General features: G+C 41.2%; 1 protein-coding gene and 1 pseudogene across 1 annotated transcript; both read left to right on the top strand.

Annotated features, from left to right (window-relative positions):
* The first annotated feature begins 1,637 nt into the window (after positions 1-1,637).
* LOC143859457 (putative LRR receptor-like serine/threonine-protein kinase At3g47570 pseudogene) lies at positions 1,638-2,542 on the top strand (annotated as a pseudogene).
* Positions 2,504-4,237, top strand: LOC143859368 (putative receptor-like protein kinase At3g47110). The gene is made up of 2 exons (XM_077370088.1): positions 2,504-2,697; positions 3,650-4,237. The coding sequence occupies exons 1-2, from the start codon at positions 2,577-2,579 to the stop codon at positions 4,045-4,047; spliced, it is 519 nt and encodes a 172-aa protein (XP_077226203.1). The 5' UTR covers positions 2,504-2,576; the 3' UTR covers positions 4,048-4,237.
* The last annotated feature ends 15,182 nt before the right edge of the window (positions 4,238-19,419 follow it).

The following is a 19,419-nucleotide window of genomic DNA, read 5'->3' as shown; positions in this document are numbered from 1 at the left end:
CTTCAACCAGCATGGAGCTTTGGTCATTTATCCTCTCTCTAAATCTCTTCTTTGCTATGAATGTACTACTTTCAGAATCTATAACCACCACCACCTTACTAGGAAACGAAACCGATCGAATGGCTCTGCTCTCATTCAAGGATGGTGTGAGTGATCCTCTTGAAGCCTTATTATCATGGAACCATACTCTCCATTTCTGCCAGTGGAATGGAATCACGTGCAGTCGGAGGCATCAAAGGGTCACTGTATTGAGCCTTAGTGGGCAGAACTTGGTGGGTACTCTATCTCCTGCCATATCCAACCTCACCTTTCTTAGGGAAATCCACCTCCAAGAAAACAGCTTCAATGGCCAAATATCCCAAGATATTGGCCGTCTATTTAGACTGCGACATCTTAATATGAGCTATAATTCCTTGGGAGGGGAAATTCCATCCAATCTCACCCACTGTAGGGACCTCCAAGTCATCCAATTGAGTTACAATGAGTTGACAGGGAAAATTCCCATCCAACTTAGCACTCTACCGAAGCTATCCTTGTTGTTTCTTGGTCATAATCATCTTACAGGGAGCATTCAACCTCAACTAGGGAACGTTTCATCTCTCATCTTTCTCGATTTAGGTGCAAATAGTTTGGTGGGACACATCCCAGATGACCTAGTCCGAATTAATAACTTGAAATGGATCGTCCTTTCTTCAAATTTATTATCTGGTACGGTTCCTTCCTCTTTTTATAATAATCTCTCGTCTATTGAGCAGTTTGCCTTGACAAATAACCATTTACACGGAACCCTTCCACCCAACATAGGATTCTCTCTTCCTAATCTCAAATATCTACTTTTAGGAGGCAATCAATTTACCGGACACATTCCAAATTCATTATCCAATGTTTCAAGTCTTGAATGGCTTGATATGGATCATAACCAGTTTAGTGGACCAGTGCCTGAAAATATTGGATGGGCAAAGAATCTACTCATATTTGACTTGAGCTATAATTACCTAGGCCTTGGTAGAGCTGACGACTTGAAATTTATCACTTCTTTGACCAACTGTAATAATCTAAATGAGTTGTCCTTACAGAGAAATCATTTTGCTGGCCCACTTCCCAACTCCATAGCCAATCTCTCAACTCACCTTTATGTGTTGGGAATAGGAGAAAACCAAATTTCTGGTAACATCCCTAGTCAGATCGGAAATCTCATCAACTTACAAAGTTTGGGTATATATTCAACCTTCATCACGGGTTCTATTCCCGCTTCAATTGGGATGCTCCAGAACTTACATCAACTCTACTTGGGAAATAATAGTTTGTCCGGGAAAATCCCATACAGTATTGGAAATATTACTCAATTGACTGACCTCGATTTAGGATCTAACAACCTTCAAGGAAGCATACCTCTATCTCTTGCAAACTGTACAAAACTTTTAGCATTGAGCCTTTTTCAAAATAACCTCTGTGGTACGATACCAAAACAAATTATTGGCCTTTCTTCGCTATCAATACGACTCGTTTTGTCTCAAAATTTATTTACTGGCTCCCTCCCATCAGAAGTGGGTAACTTGAAAATTCTAGAGGGATTGGATGTTTCTCAGAACAAATTGTAAGGTGAAATCCCAAGCACTCTTGCAAATTGTAAGAGCATGCGAGAACTTTATATGCAGGCTAACGCCTTCCGAGGAGATGTTTCGTCAGTTTTTACTACATTAACATCCATTGACGCCCTTGATCTTTCAAACAATAACTTCACAGGGAAGATTCCAAAATATCTAGAGGGGTTTAAGTTTCTACAATATCTAAACTTGTCTTTCAATAATTTTGAGGGTGAAGTTCCAAAACAAGGGGTCTTTGGAAATGCCAGTGCAATTTCAGTCACGGGAAATGATAATATTTGTGGAGGTATCCCAGAATTAAAGTTGCCTACATGCCCAGTGCTAGCTAATGACAGACGAGGAAAAGCCCATGTTTCTAGAGTAATCATCATAGTAGTAAGTGCGGTTGTATGTTTGATTTTCTTATCATGTGTCCCTGCTTCACTTTACTGGGTAAGAAAGTCAAGGAAGAAACCATCTTCCCTATCTTCTATGGAGGGCCGGCATTTAAAGGTTTCTTATGCAGAGCTCTGTAAAGCAACAGATGGGTTCTCTTCAGCCAATTTGATAGGCACGGGAAGTTATGGATCAGTTTATAAGGGAATCCTTAGTCGCATTGAAAATGTTGTTGCTGTCAAAGTGCTCAACCTTCACTTAAGGGGAGCTTCAAAGAGTTTCATAGCTGAATGCAGCGCATTGAGAAACATTCGTCATCGAAATCTTGTGAAGATCATAACTTCTTGTTCAAGCATCGATTTTGGAGGTAATGATTTCAAAGCTCTCGTGCTTGAGTTCATGCCAAATGGGAGTCTAGAGAAGTGGTTGCATTCAAAATTAGATGGGCAACATCAATTAGGAAGTTTAAACTTCATTAAGAGATTAAACATAGCAATTGGCATAGCTTCTACACTGGATTATCTTCACCATCATTGCCATACACCGATTGCTCATTGTGATCTAAAGCCAAGCAACATTTTTTTGGATGAAGACATGAATGCTCATGTGGGTGATTTTGGGTTAGCCAAGTTTTATCCAAGAATCATTCAGAGCTCATCTGAAGATCAAAGCAGCACAACTGGATTAAAGGGAACTATTGGGTACATTGCTCCAGGTAATAAATTTATCAATTTTCATCATCCTGTCTATTCTCAATGAGTTTTATAAAATATTTCTCACTTATTAGGTATATAATGTAGTGCAACAAAGGCTAAATTAGCATCTTGAACCAAAAAAATTACTTGATAGCATTTCTATATTTATTGACAGAGTATATAGGAATGTTATTTTACATCAAGGCGGCCTTTTTAGTACCTATGACCATGAGTTCTTTATGCAAAATAGTTGTGTAGAAAATGCTAATCATGTAAATGGTTAAAAGGTTATAATTTTGGAAAAATTCGGAGAAGAAATTATTTAATTATTCAATAAAATCTTTAATATTATTAGAAAATAATGAGAAATTTTGTAAATAAATTTCCAAAAAAACCCATGACTAATGTTTCTCAACGAAAAATGGCCCAACACTCCAATGATGAATCAAATCGTGCTTCTTAAATGAGCTAGAGCAGTAAAACACCCCAAAGACCCATGAGAGAAAATATATTCCAATGAAAGAAGCAAAAGTACCATGAAAAGTGCCTTTTTCAAAATTATCCAACTTTTAAAATAATAGTATTATGAAAAAAAATTAAAATTTGACAAATGATTAAAATATGTTGGCGAATCTATAAATCATTCTTTTTTAGGTTTACTTTATTTGACACTAGAAACCCAAGTCAGAAGATTCTGACACTCGTACCTGTAAAAATGCAACACAGGACATAAGTTCTACATTTTCTTTCATTGTGCTAAATCGCTTCTTATGTGTTTCTCTAAAAATTCTAGATTCTTTCCATGCAACGTAGGTTTCTAAATGTGAAGAGATCATTCAATTATCTATCATCTCTTAGATAAAATTTCCTCCTTTTTTTTCAAAATCAAACCTCATATTTACTTTTAGTTTCTACCTGGAATCTTATATCCTTTATCACAACAAAAAGTGTAAAAGATGTGTGGAATTGCAGAATATGGGGCAGGTGGTCATGTGTCCATAGCCGGAGATGTGTATAGCTATGGGATTCTTTTATTGGAGATATTCACTGGAAAGCGCCCCACAGATGACATGTTTAAGGATGGCCTAAGTCTTCACAAATTTGTCCAGTTGTCTTTGCCTGATCGTTTGATGGAGATTTTGGATCCATTAATTCTTTTAGAAGATGATGAAGAAAGAGCTACACACATTCCTGAGAATTACAATGATAAGATACATCGTTTGCAAGAGTGTTTGGTATCCTTAGTGAGGATTGGAGTGGTGTGTTCTGCAGAATCTCCGAGAGAACGAATGGAGATGGCAGACGTTGTAAAGGAAATGTGTTCTGTTAGAAACATATATCTTGGTGCTGGGATCCATAGAGAATGTTGAAATAGGGCCTTATTTGTCAGTGAAGGTTTATCTTACCTCGGTAATTTTTGAGATACTATCGAAAAAATAATTTCACTGCTACATCCGCTTTTGTTTCCCAATGGACAAAGATTACAATTTTACATGTTATTTCTTCGATGTATTTGTAAGTTATTGTTATATTATATGCGTTTTGTTTGGTGGTGCCACTTGCAAGTAATGTTTTTTCTCATATCTATATTTTCTTCACCTATCAATACAAAATTACTATCAAAACTTGAGTGTGAAGGTTTCCACTGCAATACATTGATCATTCCATCTTGCGAGATTTATGGAAGATGATTACCAAGCCATTACTTAAAACAAGGTAGCTACATGTTGGAAATTAAAGATAAGTTTGTGGAAGAAGGCTTTATTCTTCATTCTCCTTTTTTCTCCTTTCATTTGAATTTGTATGTGATGAATGCGTTTCTTCACATTCAGTCTTGGAGAAACCCTCTCTCCAAGTTTGTACGGAGTGAGATAGGCCTATTTTGATGAGAAACACTCTCCTACTTTTTCTTATTTTTATTCTCCTTTGAATTTTTTAGGTTTTGCTTTCTTTTCTCTTTGATTTTTCCTTCCTTTAGGCCACCCCTTGATTTTTTTCCCGTTATTGGACTAATCACGCACAAACCGAATAATCCCATAGTTAGCAAAATATGATTCGGCAAAAAAAAAACGGTACAGCAAAAATTCGAGTTTAATACGGTACTGGTTAAAAAACCATAGTAAAAAAAAGAAACACAAGAAAATGAGTTTAGAATTTTGTCATTTACAAAATATGGTGGTGCTAAAATTAGAAAGTTGGCCGGAAATACGTGTTTAAAATGTTTTAAATTCATTTTAAACGTGCTTAAAACATTTGCCTCAAAAAAATAGAGTTTTATTCGTTGTAAAAGTTTTAAACGGCACACCAATAAAACAAAAAGAAAAAAAACGTCATTTTAAACAGAGTTTTGCTAACTATGATTAAACATGAGGAATAATGGACGTTTTATATTACTCCGTGATGTGTAATATAAATCCAATTTTATGAAGAATAAAGCCTAGAACTACTGTCTTAAAAGATGAGTGAAGAATACCCTGTTTTAGGAAGGGTGAATGGTACAACACCACCTTCTACTCTACTCTAGCCACATGAAAATAAGAAAAAAGTTTTCAATTCCAATCCATTGAGGAGTGATTAATTGAGATTTGAGGTTGGTGGGTTCTCTGTCAAACTATAAGAGAAGTAAAATCAAGGGAAATGATTTCAGCACAACTATGTTTTGATACAAGCGCTCATGTATCTTTTCTTTTAGCATTCACTTGTCAGGTAAGTGCTTTTTGGGGACAGTAAAAACCCTTTTACATCTCTTTAAATATAAAAGACAAGAAACATAAGCCTCTTGTGTCAAAAGATGTGTGTGTTGGCCAAGACAAAAGCTCTTCAATTGGAGTTTAAAACCATATCCAGCTGACACTATTTTTTACGTGTGATTCTATATTCAAAGCCATATCAGGAATCCTAAGGAACTTAATTAACTCCTTAAGCCAAAAGCTACTTCCTTCCTTGCCTTCCATTTCTTTGAGGATGAGCTTTTTTAATTTATTTGTATCAATAGCCATCCTCAAAAGCATGTTTACATCCTAGGGAAGCATTGCAATGCAAGAGGCCAAACCAACTTTTTCTTTTTTCCATGTGATTAATTGCAGCCCTATTTTCCTAGCATTACTCCCTTCTATTTGTCTCTTCCTAAGTACTGAAAAAGGGGCGCATTTATCTTTCCCTATCTTTAATTTCATATCTTTTTATCTTATCCCACTGTATAAGAACAAACAACAAATAAATTTTTTTTGTTCGTATCTTCATTCTACATGTCTAATGAGAGAGATTTAGAGTGAACCTAAATTATAAACGGAGGATCACCCATTGGCATTGTCATTGTGATTTCTCACGATCCACCCATTGGAATTTCCATTTTCGCCAAGGTGTATGACCTCCTCATGATGTGTTTTAATTTTATTTATTTATTTATCTTTTATATTATTTTAAATTCAATACGTTTATCATATTCACATGAGAGAGAGAGAGAGAGAGAGAGAGAGAGAGAGAGTGCTTAAGGTCCTTTTTGGATTGCAAAAAAAAAAACTTTCACAGGAAATTTTTTCTTACGGCTCCGTTTCTTTCGACATAAAATTTGTTTTATGTTGTAAAAATGAACATAAAACAAATTTTATGTCCAATTTTACGTCGAAAGAAACGGAGCCTACACAAATTTTTTCTTCCCACAATTTAGAGGGAAATAATATGATTATCGATAATTTAGGGGGATGTCATCATAAATTGATGGTCCCTGTCAATGTAAATTGAATAGGGTTGTTTCAAGTTTCCTTTTTTCTTGTTTTAAAAATGTAAGAAATTTTAGTGACACTTTTCCTTTCCAAACTTTTCAAGAAAATTCATGTTAGAAACAATTTAGAGGGAAATAATATGATTATCGATAATTTAGGGGGATGTCATCATAAATTGATGGTCCCTGTCAATGTAAATCGAATAGGGTTGTTAATTTCAAGTTTCCTTTTTTCTTGATTTAAAAAAGTAAGAAATTTTAGTGACACTTTTCCTTTCCAAACTTTTCAAGAAAATTCATGTTAGAAACAAGCATGTCGAACAAGTGTGGAAAAACCGAAAATGATGATGATTTTTTTTTATTTATAAAAGTGTAAATTTTAAATGTTAGATATGGAAGTTCTAAGCTTAGTTATTTATTAAGCTTAAAACAACAACACTACCTTGCACGCAAGAGTTTTCAACTCATATTGTTGTCGATATTTGATGGAAGGGCTAACTTGCACAAAGTTCAGGTCTAGTTTTAAACCAATATGATACATTAAATGGCCCAGTTAAGAGCTTTTTCGAAGCTCACAGTTTAACCCTCCAAACAGAATTCTAACACCTATGGAGTTACAAAACCCTTTGGAGCCTATATGAATCAATATCAAGTGAATTGGACATAGGATTTAGTTGTACATGACAATATTATTGAAAAAACAGCTCGTAGTTCTGCTAAATTTGGCAGAACAACGGCGATATTTGAAAGATGTCGCTACGAATCTTCGAAAATTCGGCGGAATGCTAACGGCCAGTGTGAGCTACCTAAGAATTTCTCTACTTTCTCTCTTCTAAAGTAAAGAAACTAGGGTTTTCTGGAAATCAAGAAAAGGTTTTGAACTGAAAAACAAGAAGAGAAATAACCAGGAGTTAAAAATCTAAACCAGAGAGAAGTTAAAATATGATTTACGCTTACCTTCCCCCCAATTTATAGAATTCGGGGGGGGTGGCTAGGTATTTTTGTAAATTTCCACTCAAATTTCGAGATTGGAAAATCCAATTTCACAATTTGCGAAATTTGGAGTCACATCAATGCCATGTCGGTTGTATGGGGAAATGTGATTTCCCGTCTTTTTTTTTTCGAAAATTGTGATATTTCATCTCTTTTGGGGAATTTCGGCGGACTGTTACTCCTCGATTGGAATCCGAATCAGGCGCGGTCAAATATGTTGGATTCCTCATTCCGGGGAGATTCCAATGAATCTAATATCGTTAGCTTTCAGGACACCAAGTTTTTTTGAGTAAAAACAGATGTTTTTGACTCAAAGTTAACTTCTCGTCTGACATGCCGTGTGATAACGGGCTTTTTGGTTCTGCCGTAAAAGGCGGTTGCTGTGTGAAGACAGGCTTTTGTTGCATCTCTGGGATAAAATCATTTTCGAAAAGTATTATCCTGTTTCAATAACCTAAAGAGAGATTGAGAGAAAAGGAACCGGCGCTCTGGACTCGTCATGAGATTCTTCCCCGCGACAACTTACCATTAGTTCCACTTTGACAAAATTGGGTGTCTACAATTATTTACAAATTATTTTGGAGAGATAATCCCCCCACCCCACCCCCCGCGTGTAGGATTATGTGCCCCCCTTTTAACATGAATTGTGGGCAGACTTTAATTTGATCTAAAAGTATATAACAAATTGGTTGATCTCAAAGTAGTTGACATATACAAAAACGACCATAACTCGGTGCATCTCCATTACCATGCTCCATTCATGTATAGGAGTCCCTGATGTTGAGGCTTTGACAGTGCTAAGACAGGTTGAACAACCTCTGCCTGTCAAAGAAACGCAGATAATGGAGAGAGATTAGATTAGTGACAAACCTAACAAATGATGGTGAAAAACCCTTTTTTTTAATGTTAGTGAAATTTTTTTTCTTTCTTTGAACTTTTACATCATCAAATATGCAAGCATGATTAAGTCTTAGAAATTGGAATACAAAGTCTTTACATGCCCATTCATCCAAGTTAACAGAAAGGTATATCTTTATCCATTTGTTAACCAAAAAGTACTTATAGAAATGGCTGAATTCCGCTGACAATTAAATTTCGGGAGCTGAACTAGCAGGTTCAATGGCTATATTGAGTAGGAAACTGATTTTTCATTTGAATTTTTATACCATTATCAGTAACTATGCTCTGGAACCCTTTCCAATCCGTGAACATGGTCACATGCATTCAAAGAGGGATTCAAAATGATATAGCAACCACCTTGTTTAGTGTTCATCATGAGAAGCTAAAACTAAAAATGCAGAGAAAACACCAAAGTAGTTATTCCTATACACAGATTACATGTCCTATAAAGACTGCTAATCACAACTCAATTAACTTCAAAGAGGGGCTGATCGATTGCCTCATGGCATCCAACACCAGTTGAGTCATTCAAAAGCTGGGCGACTTGGAGCCAAATTCCCATGTGTGGTGTGGAGCTCTATAATGAGTTCCTCATGAGAAATGTATAAGGGTTGGACTGCTTACTTAGGCAAACAAGAAGAAGGGTCTGACTTTGAAATCACTTGCTACAGAAGCATGGATCCCATTTGGATCTAAGAAAGTACGGCAATGTGCAATTGAGTAGGACCTAATCTGAACCTGATGGGTTCACCCGATTTCAGCTTGGGTTAAGTTGGCCTAACATAGGGTTGGGTTGGGTTTGAGTTGAAGTCTCACCTGACCTGAACAAGCCGAGCCCAACCCTTTATCGGGTTAGATGGGTTGGGTTAGGGTCGATAGATTTAAAGGTTGGTTGGGTTAGAGTTGACCCTCCTCAACCTGATGTTCGGATTGGGTCAAATGATCTTGGCCGCCCAAATTATTGGCCCAAGCGTCACATCCATACTCCATTGCGCATGACCCACTTTGATCGGATGATCCAAGTGTAATACCCGGCCCCAAAGTAAGAAGTTAGTGGGTGCCATTATCAAAGAAAGGGTATTTGAATTTAAAAGTATAGAATTTAATTTGTGATGAGTGTCATTATCAAATGGTTTAAGGCAATTTTACCACTTTCGATTTCCAAAGGAGGCAATCGTAAAGTAATTTTAGACCAATGAGAATTTATTTGGGAAAGAATTTATAGCAGTTTTTAACTTGCTTAATCGGATTGTTTGGGGCCTACTTTGGACGATTAAGGTGGTACAAAGTGATCTTAGCTGTAGGATTTTATTTTCCCTATGAAAAGTGGATGTCTAATTCTCTTTTGTCTCTACCTCTATCTATGGCTTTTCAATAGCAGTAATTTTTTTCCATTAATCAAGAATTTCCATCCTCCTTAGACCCCTATCTCAATTAGGATGGCCAATTATCTGTATTTCAAAGAGGTACGTAATAACGTACTACTTTGGGTGAACCGTTAACCCATTATCTTTAATTACATATGTTATTGTTTGTGTACCTCCGATTTGTACCTATACGATTTCAGTTATCACTTGGGTCTAGCATGCTATTTTTATTATCCTATATACCATTTGATTTCAGTTTTGTTATGATATTGTTTCGATATTGACTCTTTGGCTTTGTACCGATATGGATTACTTTGATTTTTGCCTTTGCCACGATAATGTTGAGTTTACCTATAAAGTGAACTTTCGAAACTCTTATAGAACCCTTTTACTGAGCTTTGACGATTATCCTTATGAACTCTTCGATACCATCTGTTTGGACTCATATGGCTTTTGTTACCGTCATTGCTTCAGTTATTTTAGTTTGTTACGAACCTTTGATATGACACCTGAATCTTTGGGAAATATCTGTTTTGGACTCTGAATTTTGGATCCGTTATCTGGACCTTTGGAACTAATGTGAAACACCCACTTTGAACTTTGAATACCTTCTTTTGAATTGTGTGAATTTTGAACACCTATTTAGAGGCTTAGGTTATGTGAACTTTGAACACCTATTTGTGGGGCATGGGCATTAGCCTATATGTGAACATAAGAACTGTGATCCCGCCAATGGGGGATAAACGTTGGCCCTGTCGACAAGTATGTGAACCTAGGAACTAGGTCCGACACCGTGGGCGGTTGGTGTAAGCAATAACACGCTTTTTGGACCCGTGGGCAATCGGGGAGATAATAACTTGCTTTTTGGACCCGTGGGCAGTCGGGGTGAAAATAACTTGCTTTTTGGACTAAGCCGATGATCTCGAAGTGGAGTTTGCATTTTGAACTTTGAATTCCGAAGGCATTGACTATTGTTTTGATATTCTGGACACCCTTTTTGGCTTTGGTTTCTGTTTTGATGCTGGCTTTGACTTCTATTTTGATACTAGCTTTGATTACTGTTTGATACTATTTAGTTTCGACTGCACATCCGTTCAGTATTCTATTTTGATATGCTCTTTCGATTATCGTTATACCCACTCTTTCTGTTTGAGACTTACATTATTCAGCTCTGACCTTATTTGACCCTTATTGAACCATGGCATGCTTAGACCTACACTTAGAGTAGTGCTTTATTATGTACTGAGCTTTTCAGCTGAATGTGGTTTATAACATTTTCAGATTTAGATCATCGTGAGGCGAACGAGGAAGTCGAGGCTTAACCTTGGAGATCTTTTAGTTTGATTTGGTCAGTTAGGCAGTGAGTATTATGTGAACCCTGTAAGAGATGTTTCTAAATTTCTTTAAGTTCAGCTTATTTTTATGTTTGGATCTGATATTTTTTGCTAGCCTTGTATACTTGTAGGGCTTGCTTTGCAGGTATTCGGCGCTGTCATGTCCTATGCCCAGGGTGGGGTTTGGGGCGTGACAACTAGCCCCTTATCCAAAAAGTGCTTCTCCTCTAGGCTTCTGAATTAATTGGTATCAGAGCTACGTGGGCAGTTTTCTGTCTATAAGATCAATTGTCTCAATTATACGTAAATGCCCATGCCCCCCTATCGACCCAATACTTATTGTTTGATCTTGGTGGTAACTAACTTTGGCCATAAGCTGAGATTAGATCATTTACACAATCTTTTGGCACGAATTTGTTTCTAATAATATTTTTTAGCTATTTAACTCGTTTATGAGGGGCTCACAATTCGACAATATTGATATTTATATTTAGGGGATTGACATTGATATTCCCACTCCCTATAGACAATAATCCCACACCTTTTTGTTATGTAATTTTTGGGGAGTTAGAGCCACTAATTTTAATTTCCAAATGATTAGGAGTAAATGTCAGCAATTGGTCTGATATGGTGCATTCAATGGTTGATCGGAGTACTAACAAGTTCCAACGACTAATGTTGGGGTATATTAAGCCCAAAGACATAGTTGACTTGTAGAAATTTTGGGGGTTTATATTGAGCCCTGAGATATGGACTGGTAGAAATTTTGGGGCTTTTGTATTTGTTTACACCCAGTTTGTATTTGTTTACACAAGAGACCAACTTATCAGATGATGACTCGTTTGGACCAAGTTAATAATGTTATACGCCTGGCAGGCATTCCACAGGGATCATTGAGATGATTTTGGGTTACAAACTACTTAGGTTGAAGCTCAACAAATTAATGGTTTGGATCTTCGAATTTTCCTAAAAAAAAAAAAAGCCGCGTTATATGATGCATGCACGTAGGTGAGGTGGGCCCAGTGTATATTGTGTTGCATATGTCCGTAAGTGAGCATAAAAAAGGGCGGCCCAGTGCACGAGGCTCCTGCCATTACAGGGTCTAGGGAGGGCTAGATGAATAATGAAATCCGTAGGTGAGCATATATTTCAAAAATATAATGAAAACCACCTTGTTTGAGGATCCAAACCTCTCACTTGTTGGGCCTTAATGTTAATAGACTGTGCTCCAAAAATCAGCTCCATTGGACGATCCTATCTCTTTAATCTATAGATAAACTACACCATAAAGAAATCTCTATAGATCAAAGAGTTAGGATTATCCAGTGGAGATGATTTTCGTTGTGCGACGTATCTATGTTGGGGCCTTCCAACTGAAGGGTTTAGATCTTTGAAAAAGGTGACCCCAGTTTATGTTAAAAAAATACGTTTGCCTTCATATTACACCATATAACACATATTTATTAGAAAATTCATTACGATTTTTATTCCAATATCCAAACCGTTCATTTGATGGGGTCCAATGTAAATAAGTCTTTCCCCGAAAATCATCTCCATATGATGACCTGAAGGTTGATTTTATGGGCAACGCTTATTTGCGCTGGTGCCCAAAATATTAACAGCTGGAATGTAGTCATAAGGCACACCTTTCAATGACAACCAACATTGCACCTTGGGTACAAAAAAGGGATGACGTGAAGGTTGGCAATAGAAATTGGGTGGTCGTTGAATCATTCAGAAGCTTTGATTGTTAAATAGCAATTAGTGTCTATGGGTATTTTCTAAATTATTTCCATCTGCAAGCCATTGGGTAACAGGTAGGTTTTATACGATCAAAATTCTCAATTATATAACTACAGTAAACATACGGGATATTTTCAAATTTCAAACAGGAAGAGGAAGAGGGAGAGAGAGAGAGAGAGTCATGTTCTGCTCCAACCATCTCAAAGTCAAATAAACCTGAACCTCTGCATCCAAAAACAAACAAAAAAGACCAAAACCAATAACACTATTAAAAACAGGAAAAAAAATCAAGCAATTCAAAGAGACAAAAGTTAGAATCTTGAATTCCTCAGTTTCATGTTTTGAACAGTCATCCTGCATTGGAACAAAATCAAACAGAGAAATCACAGAAGGAATTAAAGATAATAAATTCTAAATGATCAGAGAAGAATATGGTTGCACATCATGAACCAATTTCCAAATACGGTAGAAAAAAAAGAGGAACGAACAAAAGTAGTTGTTTTTACCTCTTCATCCTACATCTCAATCCTATCATCCAAATTACGTAACTTTCTTTTTGGAACATGTATAATAAACAACTACATATAAGCAACGGCTCAAGTCAACTACAAAAAAATAGACAGCAACATACAAACCCAAGATCATGGTGGGTTTTTATTTTAAGGGACAGATATGAAAGAACCGCTAAGATCGAAAGAAACAAAAACAATAAGAAGAAAATTAAAATTTTATCATATAACTTACCTCCCTGTCGAATAAACGGCTGAGCAAAAGTGAAGGGAGTCTAGGTTTTTTAGTTATTAGAATACAAAAGTAGGGATAGTAAGCGTAATATACATAAGTATATTGGAAATTTTAGTCAACTACATTTTGAAAGGTAATGCAAGAGACAGGTGAGCATTAAAATATAGTAATGACCACAGCAAAATCAGCGAGAAAGCCCATATGCAAGAGACAGTGAAGATTAGAAAACAAGAGACAATGAAAGAATACAAATGCTATGTACTTCCAAATGCTTGTCGCTTCGCTTGGCCAATACCGCACTCACCGCCGTGGGGCTGATGGCTAGGTACAGAAATAGTTCCTCCCTCGGCTCAGGTTTGCAAGTAAGGGTGGTGTCTGAAGGTATTGCTTCAGGGCATCGAACGCTTCTTGGCAGGCCGGGGTCCATTCGAATTCTTGTATATTTTTCAGTTGTTTGAAGAAGGGTTGGCATTTCTCCGCTGACTTTGGCATGAATCGGCCGAGGGCTGTGATTCGACCCGCGAGCCTTTGTACTTCTACCGCTGTTGTCGGGGGCTCCATGTCTAGGATGGCCTGGATCTTTTCAGGGTTGGCCTCGATCCCTCTCTGGCTAACCATGAACCCTAAGAACTTTCCGGAAGTTACCCCGAAGGCGCATTTGGTGGGGTTCAGCTTCATCCGGGCTCGCCGCAGAGTGTCGAAAGTTTTCTGAAGGTCGGAGATGTGCTTGCAGGCTTCCAGGCTTTTCACCAGCAAGTCGTCTACATATACTTCTACGTTCCTTCCGATTTGCGCCCGGAATAGCTTATTTACGAGCCGCTGGTAGGTGGCGCCCGCGTTTTTGAGCCCGAATGGCATAACGGTGTAACAGTAGACCCCCTGATCGGTAATGAACGCTGTTTTTGGGATGTCTGGCTCGTGCATTTTCACCTGATTGTAGCCCGAGAACGCATCCAAGAAGATGAGGAGTTCGTGCCCGGATGTGGCGTCGATGAGTTGGTCTATGCGCGGGAGGGGGTAGGGGTCATTTGGGCAGGCCCGGTTTAGGTCTGTGAAGTCTATGCAGGCCCGCCAGCCTCCACTAGCTTTTTTGACCATAACGTCGACGTTAGACAGCCACTCAGGGTACCGGATTTCTCTGATGAACCCGGCTTGTAGTAGCTTCTCTACTTCGGCCTTTATATGAGTTTGACGTTCTATCGCGAAGTTCCTCTTTTTTTGCAGAACGGGTTTAAGGGCTGGGTTCACGTTTAAGTTGTGAATAGCCAATTCCTTGGGGATTCCGAGCATGTCCTTTGCGGACCATGCGAACATGTCTTTGTTTGCTCTGAGGAAGACGATCATCTGGTCTCGCAGGGCGCCTTTCAGTAGGGAACTTATCCGGACTTGTCTCTCCAGCTGATCTTCAGCTATTGGGATGGAGTCTAGCTCCTCGGCGGGTTCTCCTCTGATTGTGTGGGCCTGCTGCCGGGGGTCTTCACTACCGATTATGAAGTTTTCTGCCGGGGCATTGGTTCCTCTTAGGCTCGCTGCGTAGCATTGGCGTGCTATCATCTGCTGTCCCCGGACCTCCCCTACTCCAGTTGGAGTGGGGAATTTCATCTTGAGGTGGGGGGTGGAGACCACTGCCCCCAAATCTCTTAGAGCGGGGCGCCCAATGATGGCACTGTAAGTGAATGGTATATCTACGACCATGAAGGTGGTCAAAATGGTTTTTTGGAGGGGGTACGTCCCAAAAGTCACGGGTAAGTCGATCTTACCGTCGACCCGTACGGACGCACCGGAGAACCCGTAGATGGAATACTTTGCAGGTCCCAGCCTCTCTTTACCTAGTTTCATCTCTTCAAAAGTTCCGAGGTGCAATACGTTGACGGAGCTTCCGGTGTCGACCAGAATCTTTCCTATGTCGAAGTTGGCGACGACTAGTCTGATGACCAGTGCGTCGTCGTGCGGGACCTGTAGCCCGTCGAGGTCTTCGTTGGAAAAGGTAATGATCTGGTCTTGTCGGGGTGGATCTGTTCGGGCCTTTTTGGAGGGCATATCCATGGAGAACACCCGCTCTGCGTAGGCCCGTCGACCGGCTGTTGTCGGCCCTCCCGCTGCCGGTTCTCCCGCGATGATATTGATTTTTCCTATGATGGTAGGCGGCTGTTCGTGGGCTTGCGGTTGTTCGGGGGGCTCGTCTTTCCGAGGGCGCTGGTGGCGGTGTGCGCCGTGCCTGCTACGGGATCGACGTCTGTTTCTGGAGCAATGCCTGCTCGGGGATCGGTACCGGCTAGTGGATCGGTGGCGGCCGCTCCACCGGCGCCTACCGGGTGACCGACGCCTGCCTCTGGGCTCGTCGGGTGGATGCTGGACCTCGCGCAAACTTTCGCCAGGGCTCCTGAGATATTGGTTTAGGTGGCCCTCCTCGCCGAGCTTTTCCAGCTGGAGGCGGAGGTGGAAGCAATGGTCAGTTTCATGGCCGTGATCCCCGTGGAATTCGCAGAACTTTTTGGCGGACCGCTTCTTTGGGTCCGTGGCCATTCGCTTGGGGGGGGGTCAGGAGACCCTGATCTCTGATGGCTAGTAGGACATGGGAGAGGGGAACCTTTAGCGGGGTGCTTCCCAGTCTTTCGAAGACGGGGATGGGGTTCCGGCTCTCCTGTTTCTCCTCGGCCCTCGGCCTCAGGATCCTTCGGTCGTCGTTGTTTTTTCTTTCATCGGGGCCGGGCTGGTTCCGCTCTCGGGCGCAGGCTTCTTCTGCCCGTAGAACTTGTCAGCCTTGGATTCAAGTTCCTGTAGGTCCCGTGGCGGCTTGAGGGTGAGATGCAGCTTTAAATTCGGATCGGTGGTGGCATGCTTTAGTGTGGCGACCTCTATTTGGACATCCATGTTAGAGAGTTGGGCTAATTCGGCATTGAATTTTAACATGAAGTCTCTTAGGGTCTCGTTTCTTCCCTGCCGGAGGGCTAAGAGGGCGTCCGCTGGATCATGGCGGAGGCGGTTGTTGGCGAATCTACTTCCTCCCGAATTCATGAAAAGATGCGATGGAGTCGGGCTCCAATCTCATGTACCAGTCGTTAGCGGTCTTTCTTAACAGGGAGGCGAAGGCTCTGCACATGAATCCGTCCGACGCTCCTCGGAGCGTCATTACCCTTTTGAAGGTTTGGAGGAACTCGAGAGGGTCGGTGCTTCCGTCGTACAAACCGAAACGGGAGAGGTCTATGCCTGCTTCTGCTGGGGTCTTTAAGACTTCCGCGGTGAACGGGGATGTCGTTTCCCTTTCCCATTCGTCGAGGATGCCATGGGCGTAGGGCTTCTTCATTTCTAGTTTTACCTCTCGAATCTGCCTCTGCAAGTCGGCTATTGGATCCACGCTGGACGGTTGCGCTGAGGTTGCCACTTCTTCCGCCCGAGCCAGGGGTGGTTCCTGGAGACGGGCAACTTGGACAGGGGGAGTGCGGCTCAGTGTAGCCTGCTTCCCGCCGTCTCGCTGGCGCCCCCTAGCTGCTGGGGGCAAAGGACTATTTGTTGATGGAGACGGCGTCCGGCGAGTCGGTGCTCGCTTTCGCCGGGGATGACGCTCCCCTGGCTGTTCCTCGTTGCCTTCGTCGTAGGCTTCTGTCTGGTCCTGTGTTGTCAGGGGCCTCTCCGGGGCCGGAGGAGGCAAGCGTTGGAGTAGTTCTCGGCGGAGTTCGTTGAACATCTCCATGGTGGGGACCATCTGCGGTGTGCTGGAGGAGGGCTGGTGTCGGCCCGAGAGCGGTGAGTCGGGTTCCCGGGAGCTTCAGGTGTGGGTTTGCGCGCGTTGACCCTGGCTTCTGGTCATTACCCCTATCTCTTGCTGTTGGGTGTGGTTTCTCATCGCCATAAGGCGTTCAGTGCTCGACGAGTCCCACGGATGGCGCCAATATGATGGCGTCTGAATCCGGGTCTGCGATCGCACGGTCGGTAGAGGGCCTCCGCGGGGTCTGCAATTACAAACAAAGGGGGTTAGGGGGTCCGGAGTGGGTCCCGGACGACCACTTCGACACCCAAGTCAGATCCTTCGACCAATCAATATAAAGAACAGTGAGAGGGGGAAGGGGTTTCGATCAGGGTTACCAGGGCCAACACGCGGGTTCTTTTCTGGGTGTGTGAATGAGTAGGTCGGAGGGGGCTAGTAGGGAGAGTAGGACTGTGTTCCTAGTCTCCTCTGTTGTTGCCTCGCCTCTTTTTCCGGTGGCTTTTCTGTGAAGCTGAGAATGGGGGAAATCCTTTTTAGATAATGTGGGCTCTTCTCTCTTCTTCCTTTCCCTCCATTTTAAAGGGAGGCGCGCGGCCCCTTTCATCATTATGGAGAGAAAGCCTTCCTTTGCAGGATTGGGCCGTCCCCTGCCTTGTCAGCGCGCGTGGCTTCGTCGGCCATCTCCTTCCATAGTTTGTGATGATGAGGCCTGGACGGCGACGCGTGTCATGTTTGCATGGTCTTTATCATTTTCCAACGTCTTTCTTCATGATGGCTAGGTTCTCCTTGTGTATGGGCGACACGTGGCGATGTCTGAGAACGACGCTGTATTTGTGTTATATCAGGTGGGCAACATTTTTGGGGCAAGCTTCAGAAGAGTGGCTAAAATTGTTGCAATTTTTGCAAGCTACAGGTTTCCAATCATACTCCACAACCTGATTGTGGATTCCATTGGGTGAGTGGATCGGAATAAATTCTGGATAAGGGGCGGCACCAGCTTCTACTTCCACACATAGTCTGGCAAAATTTAGTCTGGTAAACTCGGCAGTATGTGAATCCATATACAGAGGATTGCCAATAAAACTTGTGATTTTACTGATTCCTTTGGCACTCCAGAATTCTAGGGGGAGCCCGGGTAGGCGGATCCAAATGGGAACAGAGGTAAGCATGAGCTTTTCAAAGTAGGTACCAGGGCACCATTTTTTCAAGACCATCGGCCGACCTCCATAAGATTGGGACATGACTCTAGGACATGGTCACTGTCTTCTTGGCAGGTAAATTGAAATAGATAAAAACCATTACTTAAAGCATAGATTTGCAGCTCACCTTTAAGTTTCCATTTCTTCATGAGATTGTCTTTAAGATTTAGGAAGTAGGGACGTTCTCCAATGAAATATCCCACAAGAGTATGTCTCCATTTGTTTCCAATTTCTCGCATTTCTTCCTCCTTGAACTGAATCTTTCTATTTCCTGTTGCATCCATGTCAGGGTTGAAGAAATTGAGCTTTCATGTTTTTGCCTCCTTTCTGTGGAAAAGGGAGCTCCATGGAGTTATTGTCAGCTGGGGTATACAAGATTCTGGTGAGTGGATTCTGGGGGGGATAGAGGATTTTACAGCCTCAACAAGCTGTGGGATAATGGGTGGGCCCGTACTTGGGGGAGAGGGGGAGGGGCTTTGACCACTGGTTTTTGGTGATTCGGATATCAAGACATCCTTGGGAAGCAAAGGAGAAAGGGCGGGAAAATTTTGAATTTCAAAAGTTTCAGGGGCGTAGGTGGGAAGGGTAATACCTATTTGCTCTGTTTGGTTACGTTTTTTTGAGTAAAATAGCAGGGAATGTAATTCTCCTGATTACCCGAGGGGTGTTTTGTAGGGATTTAGCAAAAATTGGAATTTTGACCGCCGGTTATGTCGGGCGATTGTCGGTGATGTGTAACTCTCGAAATTCGCCGGACGAATTTCTCAAAATCAAAGGAAAAATGGGAGAATTTCTCAGGGAAATTCTTTTCACCGTAATTGTCATAACTTTTTACTTTTGCCTGGGAAGGGTATTTAGATGCTTTCTTTCGGGATTTCTTAGACTGCTTCTGGGAAGAAGAACTTCCAGGCGAACTCAAACGAGGTGAGGTACCCTTGCTGCTAACAGCTTTCTTCCCCGAAGAAGAAGAAGTAGGAGTTGGGGGCTTGGGGAGGATTTTGTGGGGCTTGGGGAGGATAAATCTGAGAT

Source organism: Tasmannia lanceolata, unplaced genomic scaffold, assembly GCF_043159265.1.
Source record: "Tasmannia lanceolata isolate RefF3 unplaced genomic scaffold, GAP_Taslan_0.1 ptg000029l, whole genome shotgun sequence".
Classification (NCBI taxonomy): domain Eukaryota; kingdom Viridiplantae; phylum Streptophyta; class Magnoliopsida; order Canellales; family Winteraceae; genus Tasmannia; species Tasmannia lanceolata.
Note: the sequence above shows the minus strand (reverse complement) of the source record. Positions and strands in the feature narration are given on the sequence as shown.

Coding starts and splice junctions, on each gene's coding strand:
- LOC143859368 (XM_077370088.1), top strand. CDS start 2,577: ATGAATGCTCATGTGGGTGATTTTGGGTTAGCCAAGTTTTATCCAAGA. Junction 2,698..3,649: donor TATTGGGTACATTGCTCCAG/GTAATAAATTTA, acceptor GTGGAATTGCAG/AATATGGGGCAGGTGGTCAT.